This window comes from Prunus avium, chromosome 6 (genome assembly GCF_965620075.1).
Source record: "Prunus avium chromosome 6, drPruAviu1.hap1.1, whole genome shotgun sequence".
Classification (NCBI taxonomy): domain Eukaryota; kingdom Viridiplantae; phylum Streptophyta; class Magnoliopsida; order Rosales; family Rosaceae; genus Prunus; species Prunus avium.
The window spans coordinates 15,393,849-15,412,257 of NC_142289.1; the positions used below are offsets into that span (position 1 = coordinate 15,393,849).

Genomic DNA, 18,409 nt, shown 5'->3' on the forward strand with positions numbered 1-18,409 from the left:
GATTACTAGCGAGGACGCGAGAGTGTGCAGCGCTGAGTGAGGAGGTGGCTGCCTTGAAAGCTCAAGTGGCAGACTTGCAGAAGTGGCTCTACTGTGCCAACCAGCATGTAGAAATGCTGCAAAAGAGAAATGAAGACCATGTAGAGCTATTGCAGGTTCTACAAGCAAGAGAAAATAGAGGCAATTAGCATGATGACTCAAGTGGCTCAAAATGCAAAAAGAAACATGTGATCTAAAAATCTATGTATGCATTTTCAAACTTATGTTTATAATCACATGTTATGGAATGAAATAAGCATTTAAGCCAAATTTCTGAGTGCACAATCATGAAGCAATCTACTTCCCAAACTTAACAACAAATTATAAACACAAACAAGTAAACGAAAGCAAAAGAGTAAGAAAAACAAAGAGAAACAACAAGAAATTCGAAATTACCTTGGTTGGAGATTGAAACCCTAACTCAAAAAGAAAATAAATAAATAAATAAAATAAAATAAAAGTAAGTTTGAGTCTAGAGAAACTCCACTTTGAAGCGATTAGGACGACAACAAACTTCTTCTCTTCACCTTGGGTTGCCTCCCAAGAAGCGCTAAGTTTAAAGTCTTTTGCCGGACTTCCAACATACTTTGGTCACTTGGGGGGTTTTGGCTTAATCGCCTCATTGTGCCGAACATGAAGCTTCTTCAAATCTCTTTGCCATCTAATCAACCCCTTTCGTATTCTTTTCTTTTTACGCACATGAGTAGATTTCAAAAGTAATTTTAAGCGCTCTTCAATACGTGGATTAGATGGAGGAGGCACATATTCAGGATTAGGTAGCCTTCTCACTTGAGTAGAAACATATTCAGGATTATTCAGGATTGAACATGTGATTGGTGCTTGGAACATGGATGTTGAGCTTATCTTCCTCTAGTACTTGAAAAGCAGAATAAGGCATTAGATTAATTGAAGCACCTTAATCAATTAAAGCTTTCTCAAACAATTTATCACCAATTATACAAGGAATTGTAAAACTTCCTGGATCTTGTAACTTAGGAGGGAGCTTCCTTTGCAAAAGAGCAGAAACCTCTTCCGTTAGTGCAACTGTTTCATCATCTTTGAAGTCACTCTTGTTGGTACAAAGATCCTTCAAGAACTTTGAATCCTCCAAGAGAGGAATGTTGACTTGCACCTTCCTGAAAGTTTCCAATATGTCTTTGGCATGTTGATTTTTCTTGGAACACATTAACCTGTGAGGAAAAGGAGCACGTAAGATATCTTCATCAGTAGGTTCATGACATACCTTCTCCTTCCTTGCCCTTCTAGCAATTTCGTGCCTTGGGATCCACTCGGATGAAGAAGCTGCTTGTTTATCTTCCTCCTCTTTGATTTCATCCTTTTCCTTAGGCCTAGTCACTTGCTCAACCTGCAGCTCATCATCATTTTGAATCAAATTTTCAGAATCATCAATTTCACCAATTATCTTACCAATTCTCAAGGTAATTGCTTGAACATGCTCACGCCCAATTGGATTAATCACTATTTGGCTAGGCATCATCCCAGGTTCCTTTTGACTCAAAGCTATGGCAATTTGCCCTACATGATTTTCTAGGTTGGCTATGGCATTGTCTGCTTTTGTCTCCTTCATGAAAGTATTTGTGGTTCTAACCATAGAATCTACGGTTCTAGCCATAGAAGCAACAAGTTCTTCCAAAGATTGTCCTGTAGGTTGTTGGTGAGATTGGCTAAGTGGTGGTGGATTGTAATGTTGAGATTGATCATGAGGTGGACAAGTATTATGTTGGCCTTGATATGGTTGATATGGCCCTTGTTGAAAATTTGGATTGTTGGTCCACCAGAAGTTCGAATGATTTCTCCACTCCGGATTGTATGTTTGTAGGAAATATTCATTCATAGGCAAATCATTCTCAAATGAGCCAAATGCAGTTGATTCCTCCATCACAAATTCATTGAAATATTCTTGCATAGTAACTACCACAATTTCAGCTGCAGCCGCCATTGGTGATGGTGGAGGTGACTCATCGGATGTTCCTGTAAGAAAAAGAAACAAAAACAAAACAAGATAAAATGAAACAACAAGGATAGATTAAAATAGTGAATTGAAATTCATCAACAAAATCTAGAAATTCATACACTCAAGCATCAAAACAATAGAGTAATCATGTTTAGGGCTTCAACCTAAGCCCTAGCTATGGAGTTTAGTTCCTCATACTTATTTCAAATACAAACTCAAAACAAAATTAGAAAGAGTTTACAGATTTTGTGAAAATGGTGGGAGCTCAAGGTCTTCAATGGTGGAAATCTCTTCCACTTCTTGCTTTGTTGCCCTTGTCTTCCTCCTTGAGCTCCCTGGCTCTAAGCTCCCAAAAATCTCTGCAAAGTTGTAGAATGATGGAATTGAATTCAGATTCCAATGGCTGCCTCCTTCTTTGCTCCCTTCTCTCCCCCTTTCCAGCTTTTACTTTTAATATAAAACTCATTCTTTTGCCAAAGCCTTTTGCCTTGTCTCCTTGCCATGATGGGTTCTTTTGTTCTTGTCTTCACCAAGATGCTCTTTGTTTCAGAAAATATCTCTTAACCAAAGTAATTTCTTGTTACCAAGTGTTATGGTAACAAGAAGAATCAAGATGACACTTATGGAGGTAAAAACTGGAGCAAGACAATTCTCTAGAGCTGCCGTAACATGTAGGATCAGTTGGATAGGCTATACTTGTCCAATGGAGCTCAAATTTGGATATGTTGTAGTTAACATCTATTGGAACAAGTTTCATGGAGATCTTTACCTCATCCGAGAACCAGAGCATGCTGATCCAAGGCCAAGAAGTCGACCTACGAAAATGAACAAAATCAGAATTTATAACCAGTAATGCACTTTTAGCTCATTTTCATTCTAACCAAGGTAAAACTTATGAAAACACAAAAAGGAAGTAAAAAGCTATAAAATTTCAAGAACTAACTCAAAATATTAGGTGAATAACATGATAAATCATGTCTAAAAATGAACCGAACATCGCCCTCATACCCACCCCAAGTAACGAATTCTCGAGTATTCCCCTACTCTGCAAAAATTTCTCTAGACTCCATAGTCAGCTGACATAAGCATTAAAGACTTTTCGGTCATACCACACTTGTGCCTAAATGCTTACTGATTATTCGCTTATCTTACGGATTCACCTCCACCTACTGAAAGATCTCAATGGCAACATTCCTTAAAGTTGCATCCAAATTTGGACATCAAATTTGTCTTTGTATAATGACTACTATATACTTTCAGGAACATCCCCTAATGTGTTTGGAGGTTACAAGTATTGGATGCCTATAAAAGGCCACTCCTCTTTCACATTTGAACACACCACAATCAGATTTCTCTATTCTCTTACTTTCATATATTCCCTACTTTTCATATTATTTTTGGGCAGCGGTTTTGTGGGTTGGAGATTTCTTTTTTACTGTGAATGTGCTCATATCGGACCTTAAGCCTGCGTATTGGGGTCATATCTTGGAGTCTGGTAGACCGTCATTACCTATACGTAGCTAAGGAGGCTACAAAGGCTTTAGGACAACGTCTTATATATTATTTATATTTAAAGGGTTTGAATAAGAATTTTATAAATAAAAATAATAATTAAAAAACCACAATTTTTAATAACAGTCTAAAGCCTTTTGCATGTTAAAATTATTCTTATCGTATTTGTTGTTGCTATAAGTTTCATTTATTTTCCTTCTTATAAAATTCAAATAAAAATAATAAAAAAAAAAAACCAAAAACAAAAGTTGAGTACACCTTTGATTTTCGCTAAACTAATATAACGTCTCTTTTAATCTTACTACTCAAAGCAAATTCAGCGTATTTGTTTTAATGTAACAGCCTAATTAAATACATAGTTGGATTTTTGTTATAAATAAAAAAGGAAAAATTTCTCCAAATAAATAATGTATGTCTTCATTAGTTGGCGGGTTTTTTTTCCTATTATTGCTTGTCAACACGATTTTCAAAACTGAAGCATTAAAGTCCAAAGCTAAGGAAATTTTAAATTAAAAAAAAAAAATAACAATAGATCTTAACGTTTGTCTACACAGTTTTTTTTTTTTTTTTTTTAAATTTAGAAAAAAAAAGAAAAAGAAAAAAGAGTCAGCTACACGTTTTTTTTTTTTTTTTTTTTGAGAAATTCTAGGATTGCATTCATAATTCAGCAAAAAAAACCATTAGCCACAAAGGGCGATTACATTTACGGAGCGGTCTAACATCACAATTAAGACGATCTGGTGCGCCTCTACTAACAATCACGCAGGATCGAATAAAGTCCAACTTTACACAAATCTTTACAAACAAATATCACATAGATTACAAGCTTAATAAAGTACACAAATATTATACAAATCTTTAAAGCTTTAAGTGAACAAATTAAATACACCAGAAAGCTTTAAACAATATCACTATTCAAAAGCTTAAGAAAGTTACTATTCCAACGTTTAACCAAACTTTTATAAAACAATGTTATACTATTGCTTTTGGTCTGCACTTTTGTTTTAAAAAACAAATATCTAAATTCTAATAATAAAGTTAATTTGGTATTTTTCTAATTTATTGTTTGATTATTATTAAATTTCAACTTCTTACATTTAAATTTCATATTTTGTTGCTTCATTATTGTTTATTAGAAATGAGATGGATAGTATAGAGACCAATAGTGTTAAACCTGGAAAATTTAATGGGACAAATTTTAAGAGGTGGCAAAGACAACTTAAATATTGGTTAACAGTTTTAGGGTTAGTTTTTGCCTTAGAATATCAAACTACACCTAATAAAACTATTGAAACCACTTCTAAAACTAAGGAGAAGATGACAAAAGACGAATTAGAATATCATTGTCGTAACAGAATCCTTAGTGCTCTCTTTGATGATCTCTATGATGTTTATCAAGATACAAAAAATGAAAAAACTTTGTGGGATGAATTAGAAGCTGAATATGGTTTAGAAGATGCGGGAATAGATCGTTTTACAATCTCAAACTTTTATAACTATATGATGGTTGGGAATAAAACTGTGTGAACAAATTCATGAGTACCAAGATTTTTAAAGAAAAATAGAACTTAAGGGTACAAAGTTTAGTCAATAGTTTAAAGTTTCTTGTCTCATTGATAAATTACCCCCAACTTAGTAAAAACTTTGCAAAAACCCTTAGGCACAAACAAGGAGATTTAACCTTAACCCAAGTATTAAACTCCCTTAGGATTGAAGAGAAACATAGATCAAGCAACAAGCCTAAGGAAGAAAAAACAAACGTGAGGGGGGAAAGGTAGCTGTTGTGGGGTGGTTTGGGAGAGAGAGGATGAGGAGGATGGGATATTGGTTTTATTTTTTCTTGGGTAAGTTTTTGGTTAATTTTTTTTTTACAATTAAAACTAATTTTTATATGTAATTTTAAATTTAAATATTTAAATATATAAAATTATGAAAATGCCCATGCCACGTTAGCAAATTAATGATTTTACTGACCAAATTGATGGAATTTAGGAAAGGGGGAAGCGAAAGTCAAGCATAGTGGGCACATTGATAATTAAGCCTAGTTTTAATGTTTAGAAGAGAAAATGAGAAGCTATCATACAATGTAACCTTGAGAATCTAAGGGGAGTGAGCACAACAAAGTTGCATATGAACTTATTTGGGTTGATGAGAATAGATAACAAAAAGTTAGAAGTCCTATTGTGGTGTCACCTTCTACCTTTTATTAAGTTTGTTAGTTGGTTGGAGCAGAATTTTTAAGTTATCAAAAGAGGAATGCTAAGTTTTCCTTCTACTTCAGCAATTTCATCTTGAATTGTTGTCTTTGACCCCCTCAATCTTGTTGTGTCTAAAGACATTCTTTTTTCCTTGAAATTTTATGCATTGCTAGTTTTCTCAAATTTTAAAACTTTAATCAAACCAGAACCTCTAATTGGGCAGAAAGCATATATCTTCATAAAAACCAGTCATTTCCAAAAACAAAAAAACTCAAACAACAAACCCGTATGAAAATACATTTTTTTTCTTTCTATTTTATGCTTTACCCCATATTTTGGAGTTCTTCTTGATCCCTCCGAATTAGAATGGAAAACTTAATTGATCATGGATTTCAAATATATGGAAAACAAATGCAGGCAATTCTTTAAAAACTTAGGTGAAGATGATTCAAACTTGAGATCCTTTCAATATTGGAAATAAAAATGCTAGACTAGAAAATAATTTGTAAGGGCAAAATGGGTCCTCGTCAAGACCTAGGAAACCGGCTGCTACATAGGGATGTATCATAAAAGGACTAGTTGTGTGTGTACATATGTATAGTCTCCTTCTATTGAGAGACACCCTTTAGAGTCCCCTACGATTATTATTATTTTTTTTAACAATCCATGCTGTCTATTTTTCAAGTCTCCATTTAGATATCCTCATTACAAAAAATAGGCAAATAAAAAATTATTAAGGCATTTAGTTGGAACCAACAAAATACACAAACATTGTGTTTTGCCTCTGTACGAAGAACTATGATGCTTCTTTAGATCGTAGGTGGCCTTTCTTTCACATTATTTGTGTAGTGATGGGATGTGCTTCAATGGCTTTTTGGTTGGTGGTTGGTGGTTGGAGAGATCTGTGTTCATCTCCATAGTATATTTTGTCTATGTACGAAATTATGATGCGTTCTCTAAATTATAGGAGGCATACTTTGACAGTATAAGCGTAGTGTTGGGATGGTTGGGTTCTACGTTTGTCTGTTTTCGCATAAGTTGTTTGACTCTTCTATTTAGTCAATAGCATGGGTGGTACTCTTTCCTCCCCCGATGATTTGTTTTCTCTAGGAAGGTTTTAATAAGGCCACTTTTTATCATGCTAGTTTATTCCCATGTACTGGTTCTTATGCGATTAATGCAAATATAATCTTTTCTCAAAAAAGAAAATACTATAACAACAACCATTTAATTGAGTGGTCAAATGGTTTTGGATTTAAGTGATTTTTTGCTTAGATGATCTTTGAGGTAATATCTTAAACCTAGACATTTGGATCATTGAAATACAATGCACGATGGACCCTACAAAGGTGTCTCTCCAATAAGTTATTTGAGAGAACTAAGCTTATTTGAGGGATTGATAAAAAAATAAAAAAACTTATTTGAAGGATCCCTCAACTAAAGAACACGATCGCTAATATAACTTAGATCTACCCAGTACTTTAGGCCCTGTTTGGTGTCCTACTCAAAAATGAAAACTAAAAAGCTATGATTTTTTTTTTTAAACATGAGTTTTCAAATAGTGATTTTGAGATCTAAAAACTTGTTTGGTATTGAACTCCAAACTATTTTTAAGATCTACAAAAAATCAGAAACCCTAGTCCCTAAATTGAAATTAACAAAAGAAAAGGAAAAAGAGGTGAGAGGTGAGGCATAAACCCAATCAATTTTGGTATTGCCTAACAACTTCAACACTTCGGTGGTTTTGGTGGTTATTGTTTCGCAAAGACAAACCCAAGAGAGAGAGAGAGAGAGAGAGAGAGAGAGAGAGAGAGAGAGAGAGAGAGAGAGATGGTGATGGAGAGGGAGGAAAGAGACAGAGGGCGATGGAGAGGGAGGAGAGAGACAAAAAGGGAAGAAAGGGAGAAAAAAAAACTATAAAACCTCACTTTTTTTGTTTTAAATAATAGATGTGTTTTTGAAATTTTTTTTTTTTTGGGTTTGGGTTTTTAAAAATGGGCTTACCAAACAAGTTTTTGGAGCAAATTTGTTTTTGAGTTTATAAAATTGAATCTAAGTAGGATACCAAACATGCCCTTACTATTGTGGAACTTTACACACGATACTACAAATTCGAGTTATCACCTGTTTGGGCCCAAATTTAGCACGCCGAAGACAAAAGCCCACACCATCTCCTAGGCCGCTTGTATCAGATGACCTCAAGCCCATCAGCACGACCCAGCCTATTAAATGAATGGACGGGCCAAAAACACGGCCCAAAACATTAAAAGGCTTGGGAACAATAGGAATCAGAAAAAACTTGGGCCTCGAAGAAATCCAAAATTAGGCTAAAAAGCAAACTAGACTCAAGCTGGCCTTCAAAACGGAACAGTCCCACGTGATCCCTGACTTGGAGGAGTCAATAATTTCGGCTGAAAACTGAGAATAGAACAGGAGCAGGTATAAAAGAAGAAAAAATCTAAAGTAGCTTGCTGCCAGAAGATTAGAACCCGCTTAGTTTATCTAAAAGATATTCTGATATTTTGGAGGAATACCATTTTCGAGGATAAGCAGACTCTGTTTTTATAAAAAGAGAGATAAGCAGGAAACATGAAACTGTCCAAAAGCTGAGAGCCAGCCATCTCCAAAACTCCAGACCTTTTGCAGAAGCAGGTGGAATGGAAGAACAGGCAGGGCACTCCATCAAAAATACAGAAGTAGTCACCTCAGGAACTAATCGTTGAGTGCTTACTCGCCAGAAAATGGATAGAACCCCTGTTTATTTCATTTTAAAAATTAAAAGATCTTTTGATTACTTGCCGCCCATTCTCGGAGGAACACTTCCTATATATACAAGAGAGGGTGAATAGAGCAAAGGACAATCAATCAACCAACCAACCAAAACTCAGTCAAAAGACAAACACTCAAAATGATCACTTGATCACAAAAATCCTAAACAAGTTCCAACAGACTTCGAGCCTGAAATATTCAAAAGCTTGCCAACAAGCTTGCAGAATCATCCTGTCTTCTCCCAGCAAAGATAAAGTTTAAATCGCTACCTCTGGTTCGAATCCCAGTTCGCTAGTCAGCAATAATGAGGTTTCTCTCGTTACAAATTTGGTTCAGTAAAAGCCAAACTAAGCAGAGTTTCGAGTTTCCTCAAATATGAAAAACTCAACAAATTTGTGAAGAGCCCTGACTAAGCAGCACAGGTATTACAGCCCATTTCCAGCTCGAGTCCAGCCACTTCTGCCCCTTTTAGACTGGAGAAGTCCCAGTTCTGCCCATCCAAAAGCCTTCCAGGGTTCGAAATAGATTAAAGCTCTGCCAAACTCAAGCTTTGGTATCGATTTGCAGCTGAAGCCTAGCAGTTGAAGTTGTTAAAAGTCCAGTCCAGCACAGGCGTACCCAGTCCAGCCCAGAACAGAGGCAACTATCCAGACAGAAATGGAAGCACAGCCCTCTTCTTGTCCTTGTATAGTCAGTTTTTCCCTTTTTGAGTCTTGTAAAAGGGAGTTCTGCCTGAAATTGGTTCAATCTGTCATCTTTCATTCTGGCCAGAACTGCCGGTTTTTATACTGAGATAAATTGTAAAAGTCCTTACCAGTCTAAGGCATAGAAAAGAACTTACTTGGGAGATATTCCTCACCCAAATTCACAATCGTTTGGTAAAAGTTAATAACTTGGGGCGCAAGTTATTTTACCATAAGTCTGTTAGGGTTGAAAAATTGCTAACAGTGGCACGCTCAACACATAAAGAAAGTTAATTCACTGACCAAAACATGGTCTTTGAATTAATGGGGAACTTTGCCCTGTCATCTCAGGAAGTAAATTAAAACGGGTGAACAATTTGGCACGCCCAGTGGGACTTCTCAGTATATACACCCTGCAGTATTTTGAAAGTATATGTATATTGGAAGTTCTAGCCAGAACCCATATCACACGATGGAACGAGACCAAGCAGCTTTCCAAGAAGGACCAGACTCGGAAGAAAGCGACGCTAGACAATCAGCTCATGGCAGTACAGGAAGCAGACGTTCCAGAACTGGTTCCAGGAGGCTGAACCAAATACAGGAAGCCGTGTTCCGACAAGAGGCCACAACACAAAGGAGTCAGGAGTCTTTGAACAACATAACAGCCATGATGCAGTGGCAAGTTAACAGGCAGTTCAGGAAAGACCGCGAGGCTGCTATGGCCAGGATTCCAAATCCTGACGCCGTAGTGCAACAGTTGGACCTTCCCTACGGTCCTCCACCAGGACTGGCATGGCCATATCAAGAGAATCCTCTTATTGCACAGATAGCTGGAGTACCGGGACCCGAAGAAATCCAAGCTGGACAGAGGGGCGGAGCCCTTCTAGCCCAAGAACACGAGGCCCCAGCCAGGCCAGAAGGTCTTGCACCAGTTCAGGTTCCCCAGAATCGGCCAGAACCGCCTGCACCACAACCTGTGGCCCCACGAGATCAACCATTGCCACTTCTGCTTGAGGCGCCAGCCGTGCCACCCTACAGACCAAGAAGAATGGACCCCAATCCATTCCCTCCATTAGCAAGGGGCAGGAGAGGCAGAGGGGGAATTAACCCTTTTGCCAACAATGACAGGAACAGACCGGGGGCAAATTGGAGAAACCATCTGGAGATTGAAGAAGAGGAAGAACACAGGGAGGAAGCTCTGCCCCGACCATACAGAATAGAGCATAGGTTTGATAATGATCAGCCAGAACAGGGACGAAATCCACGTCCTGTCAATGCTTTGAATGACATGGGGGCACTACAGAGAATGATCAGAGAAATGATGGAGCCAGAGGCCAGGAGAGGAGAAAGGCCCACCTACAGAAAGCCGTACCCGGCTTACATAGATCAGATTCCTTTACCTGCAGGTTTCAAAGTACCAAACTTCACCTTATTTAACGGAGAAGATCCTCATGCTTCGTCCGTTGAACACATAGGCAGGTTTTCTGTCCAGTGTATAGCCATAGAGAATAATCCTCTGTTAAAGCTAAGGCTTTTTGGGAATTCTCTCTCCGGACAGGCTTTCACCTGGTATACCAGTTTGCCAGCCAATTCTGTTCAAACCTGGGAGCAAATGGAAAACATTTTTCATGACTATTATTTCAGGATCCAGCCAGAAGTCACCATCAGTGATCTTGCCGCTCTTAAGCAAAGCGAAGACGAACCCGCCCAGGATTTCATAACCAGATTCAGGAAGCTCAAGATGAAGTGCCGAATTCCCATGGAAGAAAGACATTTCATTCAGATGGCTCAGACCTCCCTCAAAATTTCATTAAGAAAAAGATTTGACGGGATGCTGTTCAGAGATCTGGCAGAACTGGCAGACAAAGCGTCCAAATATGAGGAACTGCTGAGGGAGGAACAGCAAAAGAGGAACTCTTCCAAAGGCACATACTACAAGTCCCCTTCTTCTTCAATTCATTTGATTGAAGTAAAATCAGAAGAAGACACAGATGGCTCGGAGGAAAGAGAGGTTGCAGTGGCAGAAATGGCAAAGTTAAAGCATCCTATCAGTTGCAAAGCTCTTACAAAGCCACCAAAGGACCAGAAGCCGCCACCATTTACAGGAGGATTTGTTCCAAACAAACCAACACAGAACAAGGTTTACTCTTTCGATCTAACCAAGGTCGATGCTCTGTTCGATGAAATGTTGGCGCAAAAGGCAATAGAGACGCCTCACAAGCTGCCCAAACCAGAGGAGCTTAAGGGCAGGCAGTATTGCAGATGACACAACTCTTGGAATCACTCTACTAACAGTTGTGTCGTGTTCAGAGATGTCATACAGGAAGGAATAACTGCAGGAAGATTGAAACTAGCAGAAAAACCACCTTCAGTCACGACAGATCCGTTTCCCCAACCTCAAGTTAACATGGTCAATTTAAATTGGCCAGAACGGAGGGAAGATGCCAGTTCCAGTAGAAGCAGGAGAACTACAAAGGAGAATTTTCAAAGGCCAAAGGCGACCATCTCGGCCGGGATAGTACTATGCAGTAAATGCAAGTGTGAAAGTGAGTTAGAAGTTACTCTGGACAGGCAGAAACAGCCCACACACAGCGTATTTGACCGGATTGGAACGTCGCACCAGCGTATCTCAGGCCAGTTCAGCAAAACAAAAGAATGCCAGGACAACCTAAGGAGGAGATACCAATTAGGATGCCAGGAAATGACAAGCCTTTGGCAACTATCATAGAGGGAAGATGGTATTCCGTCGGAAAAAGCGGCAGACCAACCTTGGAATTAACCAGAACTCAGAAGAGAAGGGTTCAGAGGCAATATTCCACCTTCCTTAGAAACAGGAAAGCTGTGCAGGTGTTGACAGAACCAAATTCTGCCAGGAGAAGAGAAAATCCAGAAACAATTCCTCAGGCAGAACAGACAAAACATAAGTCCCAAAAGCTGATAAAGACAGAATCCTTCATCTGTTCAACCTCATCTCCCGCCGATCAACCCAAACTTCAACAAGTACAAGAAGGGCCAGAACCCGTTCCAGAAGAAGAACAACAAGGCTGGACAGAAGAAAACGAGGAGGAACAGTTGGACTATGAGCCATCTGCAGATGATCAAGCTGGTTCCCTCGAAACAGGAGAACAAGGAGAATGGACAGAGGAGATGGAATACGATGGAGGATTAGATGAAGAAACCGAAGCTTTTGGGGCAGAATTGGAGAACTTGTTGCAAGGTGATCTTGGCATTAACATGGTATTTATCCTATCAGAGAAATTCAGGGCAGCAGAAGGACAAGGAAGCACTCTAGAGGGAGACGTACTCTCGCAAGAAAGCTTCGAGTGCAGACTGACGGAAATAGAAGGAGCGCCAGAACAGCAAGTGCCTGCTGCCAGAACAGGCGGAACCACCATGAAACTAGTTGCAGAACAGCTTTGTTTCTCCAAACCAACCGGGGAAATGGCCAATCACCTCAGGCCTCTATTCATAACTGCAAACTTTGGAGGCATTCCTGTTTCCAAGGTAATGATAGATGGAGGCGCAGCCATTAACCTTTTACCACACAGACTGTTAAGTAAAATGGGCAGAACAGAAAAGGATCTAATTCCAACACGTCTGACCGTCACCAACTTTGTCGGGGGCATCACTAAGACTCATGGAATTTTGGACGTGGATGTCATTGTTGGGACCAAAAAGCTGAAAATTGCATTCTTTGTGGTGGACACTACTTCTACTACCTACAATGCATTGCTCGGAAGAGACTGGATTCACCAAAGCCTCTGCGTTCCTTCTACTCTGCATCAGCAGCTAGCTCTTTGGCATGAAGAAGGTTACATGGAGATAGTAGAGGCCGATCCACGGCCATTTCTGCCTTCTGCCATGTGTTTTGAGGCAAGATACTATCACGATGACCTTGGTCCTTTCACTTTCTTTGGAGTCAACCAGAACGGCCGCCCTCATGGTGTCACGGCCCAAAGGCTCATTGAAGACGGTCTGGCCAGTTCTCTAGAAGACTGGAATAGGCCTTTTGTTCTGAACCTCCAGAACTCCGATGTTTAGTCCCAATCAACAGGAAAAGGATCGAGCTGCAACAATCCGATCCATTACAAAAAGATTGTTGATATACTGGGAAGAAAAGAAACTCATTGTGCAGAATCCAGCCATTAATATGGCAGAATTCACGCATGAGAGCATCAAAGAACAGGAAGAGAGTTTACAGGAGGAAATATTGGACTTTGCACCATCAGCACTAGATGATTCCTTACCAGAAGTGGAAGATCCATTACAGGAGATTAATCTAGGGACAGAAGAGGATCCAAGACCCACTTTCATTAGTGCACTATTGGAAGAACCGCTCAAAAACGAAATCATCGCACTTTTACATGATTTTAAAGACTGTTTTGCTTGGCATTATCACGAGATGCCAGGATTAGACAGGAAACTGGTAGAGCACAAGCTGCCTATCAAAGAAGGCTACCTTCCAGTTAAACAGGCCAGAAGAAGAATGTCCATGGAAACAGAATTAAAAGTCAAAGAAGAGATAGAAAGACTGCTTAAAGCAGGATTCATCAGGCCGGCCATCTACACTGACTGGCTAGCCAATATTGTGCCAGTTCTAAAAAGGAAAACAGGGGCAGTTAGGATCTGTGTGGATTACAGAAATCTGAATGAAGCATCCCCCAAGGATGAATATCCTATGCCTATGGCAGATATGCTAGTAGATGGAGCTGCCCAGAACCAAATGCTATCTTTCATGGACGGCAACGCAGGGTATAACCAGATCATGGTAGCAGAAGAAGATATCCACAAAACAGCTTTCATGTGTCCAGGGCACATAGGTGCTTTTGAATACACTGTGATGCCTTTTGGCTTACGAAATGCAGGAGCCACTTATCAAAGAGCAATGAATTCTGTTTTCCATGATATGATAGGACATTCTCTAGAAGTATATATAGATGATGTGATAATTAAATCCAAGGAAGCTGAAAGTCATGTGTCGGATCTGAGAAAGGCATTCCAAAGAATGAGACAGCATAAATTGAAAATGAATCCTAAAAAATGTATTTTTGGAGTGCAGGCAGGAAACTTCTTGGGTTTTTTGGTCCATCAAAAAGGAATAGAAGTCGATAAAAATAAAGCAAAGTCCATCATAGAAGCTCAACCACCTCGGAACAAGAAGGAGCTGCAAAGTCTTCTGGGAAAAATTAACTTCCTAAGAAGATTCATATCCAATTCCGCGGGAAAGATTCAGCCCTTTTCTTCCTTGTTAAGGCTAAAACAGGAACAGATCTTCAAATGGGAGGAACAGCACCAACAGGCTTTTGAAGAAATCAAACACTATCTGTCAAATCCACCAGTTCTGTCCCCACCAAAGAAGGGCAGACCGCTCAAACTCTATGTGTCTGCATCAGGAACATCTATTGGAAGTCTGTTAGCCCAAGACAACAACGAAGGGAAGGAGCAAGCGGTATACTATCTGAGCAGAACTTTGACAGAAGTAGAAAGAAATTATTCTGTGATCGAAAGGCTTTGTCTGGCTTTATATTTCACTGCTATAAAACTCAGACACTACATGCTGCCATTTACCATCTATATCATTGCCAAGACAGACCTAATCAAATATATGCTAACAAGGCCAATGCTAAGAGGCAGAATTGGGAAATGGACTCTGGCTCTGACAGAATTTGCTTTCAGATATGTCCCTCAGAAAGCTGTCAAGGGGCAAGCTGTAGCAGACTTCCTAGCCGATCATCCAGGAGAAGAAATTGAAAATATGGACTCTTTGGATATAGCAAATGTAGATCTATTGACAAGAGCTCATGTTTGCCTTAACAAACCCATTTATTCGATTCATCTCACACCATGGAAGCTGTATTTTGATGGATCAAAAACTGACTTAACTTCCGGAGCAGGAATTGTTCTAGAAGAACCTTTGGGAGTCAGACATTGTTATTCTTTCCAGTTGGATTTCCAATGCACCAACAACAGAGCTGAATATGAAGCTTTAATCATTGGCCTTGAAATGTTGGTGGAACTGGGAGTCCAGTCTGTGGAAATTTTGGGAGATTCTATGCTTGTTTTGAAACAGATTGCTGGAGAATACAAATGTTTGAACCCTGCTCTAGCTGTCTATTTAGTAGCAGCTAGGAATCTGTTGACAGAATTCAGGGAAGCCACTTCGGAACACATCCCAAGAGAAGAGAACTTTGCAGCCAATGAACTGGCTCAAATAGCTACAGGAATACAGATCCCGGAAGATTGTGTGCAAAGGATTATTAGGGTAGGAAAGAAAAGTCTGCCATCTGTTCTGACCAGAGGAATGGAGGTAGATGTCAATTCTGCCATAATCACTGAAGATGATTGGAGAACTCCCATCATAAACTACTTGCAGTATCCAATTCTGCCTTCTGAAAAGAAAGTCAGAATCATGGCTTCAAATTATCTTATGTGGAATGAAGATTTGGTCCGGAAAAGCAAGGATGAAGTATTATTAAGATGTTTGGGAAAGAAAGAATACATGAAGGTCATGGGAGAAACTCATGAAGGAATATGTGGAGCACATCAAGGTGGAAGGAAAATGTGTTGGCTAATCAGAAGGTATGGTTATTTCTGGCCAACCATGATGAAAGATTGCATTAACTACTCCAAGGGATGTGAAGCTTGTCAAAGACATGGACCGATCCAGCAAGTTCCTTCGGTTCCCATGAACCCAGTAGTCAAGCCATGGCCATTCAGAGGATGGGCAATGGACCTCATTGGCAAGATTTATCCAGCCAGCAGCCAACAGCATTGTTTCATCATTGTAGCAACGGATTATTTTACCAAATGGGTAGAAGCCAAGCCTGTTAAGTCTACCACGTCTCAAGAAATCATCACTTTCATAGAGGAACAGATCATACAGAGATTTGGTATTCCAGAATCAATCACTACCGATAGGGGATCTTCTTTCATATCCGGAGATATGCTGAACATGGCAGAAGCGTTCAAATTTAAGCTACTCCAATCCACGCCTTATTATGCTCAAGCCAACGGACAGGCAGAATCAAGTAACAAAGTGATAATCAATATTATCAGGAAAATGCTTGAGAAAAATCCAAAGCAATGGCATGAGAAGCTGTCAGAAACCTTATGGGCATATAGAACTTCGAAAAGGGAGGCGACTGGTATGACTCCATATGCTTTGACTTATGGTCACGATGCAATTCTGCCTATGGAGATAGCAGTCCAATCCCTCAGAATTGCCCATCAAAACGAATTGGTTGGAGAAGACTATAACCAAGCCATGTTATTAGAACTGGAAGGGTTGGACGCAAGTAGGATTGATACCCTCAACAAACTCTTAGCAGGAAAACAGGCTGTGTCAAGAGCATACAACAAGAGAGTTAAAAACAAGAGTTTTGAAGAAGGAGAAACAGTCTGGAAAGCAGTTCTGCCCCTCGGAACACATATAGCTGGTTATGGAAAATGGTCACCAACTTGGGAAGGACCTTTCATAATTAACCAAGTCCTAGGATTAGGGGCGTACAGACTACAGGATCGAGATGGAGAAGTCCATGCTGCGCCAATCAATGGCAAATGGTTAAAGAAATTCTATCCAACTATGTGGGATTCACAGGCTGTGCAGACAGATCCTGGGATAGAAAGGCAACAACTTGAAACTGTTGTTTGATCTTGTTTTAAGATTTAATTCGGTATTAGTATAAGCTTTTATTTCAGTTTGTCAAGAGAAATCGAAATTCCAAAAAATAAATAAACTTTCATTTTCAAATAGTCATTTTGGTGACTCAACCAGTTCATTACAATTCCAAAATCTGAATGTTAAAATCCTAGTTTTCTAAGGGTTTCCTGCAGACTCGTCTTCTTAATCGAAAGCTCCTTCTGAAGCAGTACTCCCTGGTGGATTGAAGCCTCTGCAACTTCCAAAGCTGGCCTGGAGGCTGAAACCATGGTCTGCACCAGGAAAGTGGCCTTGGTCTTGGAGCTCAGTCCAGCACCCAGCTTGCGCTGTACCTCCCTGCGTTCTGCCAGCCGCTTTTGAAGCTCCTCAATCTGCTTCTCCAGCCTGTCTGCAGTAGCCTTGGCCTCTTTGTACCCCGCGACCATCTGATCCAGTTCTGCCTTTTGTTTTGCATAATCAGCCAAATTAGCGTCATGAGTTGTCTTGCAGAGTTCAGAAGTCTCGAAGGTAGGCTTGAGATCCTCATAGCGATCGTGAAGGTTAAGCACATCTCTGGCCAGGTTCAGACTTATCTCAAGAATTGGCCTAGGAGCCATGTTCTGCCGGTGCAGCAGGTCCAGATCTTTCATCAATTGTTCTACAGCTTCCCTATTTTCCTCCAGTTCCAGCTCAGTAGATTGCCAGACCTTCACCCTCTCCATGGCCTCATCCACTGCTTTGAATTTGGTCTTGTTAGGGGTAGAACTGAGTTTCTCCAGCCTGTCCAGTTGGGCGTCCAAGTCCATAGCCTCGAATTCAGCCAATTCTGGGTCAGCAAAGGAGGCTGTGATGGTTGAAACAGCACGGGATTGGACAGGCATCTGCAAAACCAAAACTGTGGATTAGAAAAGGGAGAAATAAAAGAAAAATTCATGACATGGTGAAAACTTACAGCTGCGAGAACAGGCTTCAAAGGGCTAATAACCACTGCCATGGCTCCTGCGGCGCCGGGCACTTCCACCTAAAAAAAAATAATAAGATGTAAAAGAAAACAAGGACAGGATAAAGCACGAAGGATGGACAGAAATAAAAGGACAAAGACTTACCATGGCTTCAGAAATAGTAGCAGTTAATTCTGCTTCAGATTCTGGGGTTGCAGCAGGAAGCTCCACCTGCTCCACAGGCCCCGAGGCAGATGGTTCTGCCAGGCTCGCAACCGGAAGTTCTACCCGTCCCACAGGTCCCGATTCTGCCAAAGCCTCCATATGCTCCCCAGACCCTAGCATTGCCTGTTCTGCTTGAGCTGTGACAGAGAGTTCTGCTTGTTCTACAGGCTCGAATGCAGGTTGATTGGTTGAAGCGGCTACAGGAACTTCTACCTGCTCCACTGGCTCTGAAACAGAAGGCTCTGGCTGTTCCTCAAATACTGGAGCTGCAGTAGAATGTTCAGCCTCCGTGTCCTCAAAGGCGGCCAGTTCTGAGCTAGTCAGCTCTGTCCGGGGAATGGCACGCTGTTGTTGAGCCAAGGCAATGCTCTCTGCGATCACCTCAGCCGGGATCTCCTCCTAAACAGACAAACAGAAATCAGGAGTTA

At 40.1% G+C, this 18,409-nt stretch overlaps 1 protein-coding gene across 1 annotated transcript; it reads right to left on the reverse strand.

Moving 5' to 3' along the window:
• Positions 1-16,976: 16,976 nt before the first annotated feature.
• LOC148293774 (uncharacterized) lies at positions 16,977-17,696 on the reverse strand. The gene has a single exon (XM_088254859.1). The coding sequence runs from the start codon at positions 17,694-17,696 to the stop codon at positions 16,977-16,979; it is 720 nt and encodes a 239-aa protein (XP_088110985.1).
• Positions 17,697-18,409: the final 713 nt, after the last annotated feature.

Excerpts from the sequence above, each read along its gene's own strand:
- LOC148293774 (XM_088254859.1), bottom strand. The coding sequence starts at position 17,696 with ATGCCTGTCCAATCCCGTGCTGTTTCAACCATCACAGCCTCCTTTGCT.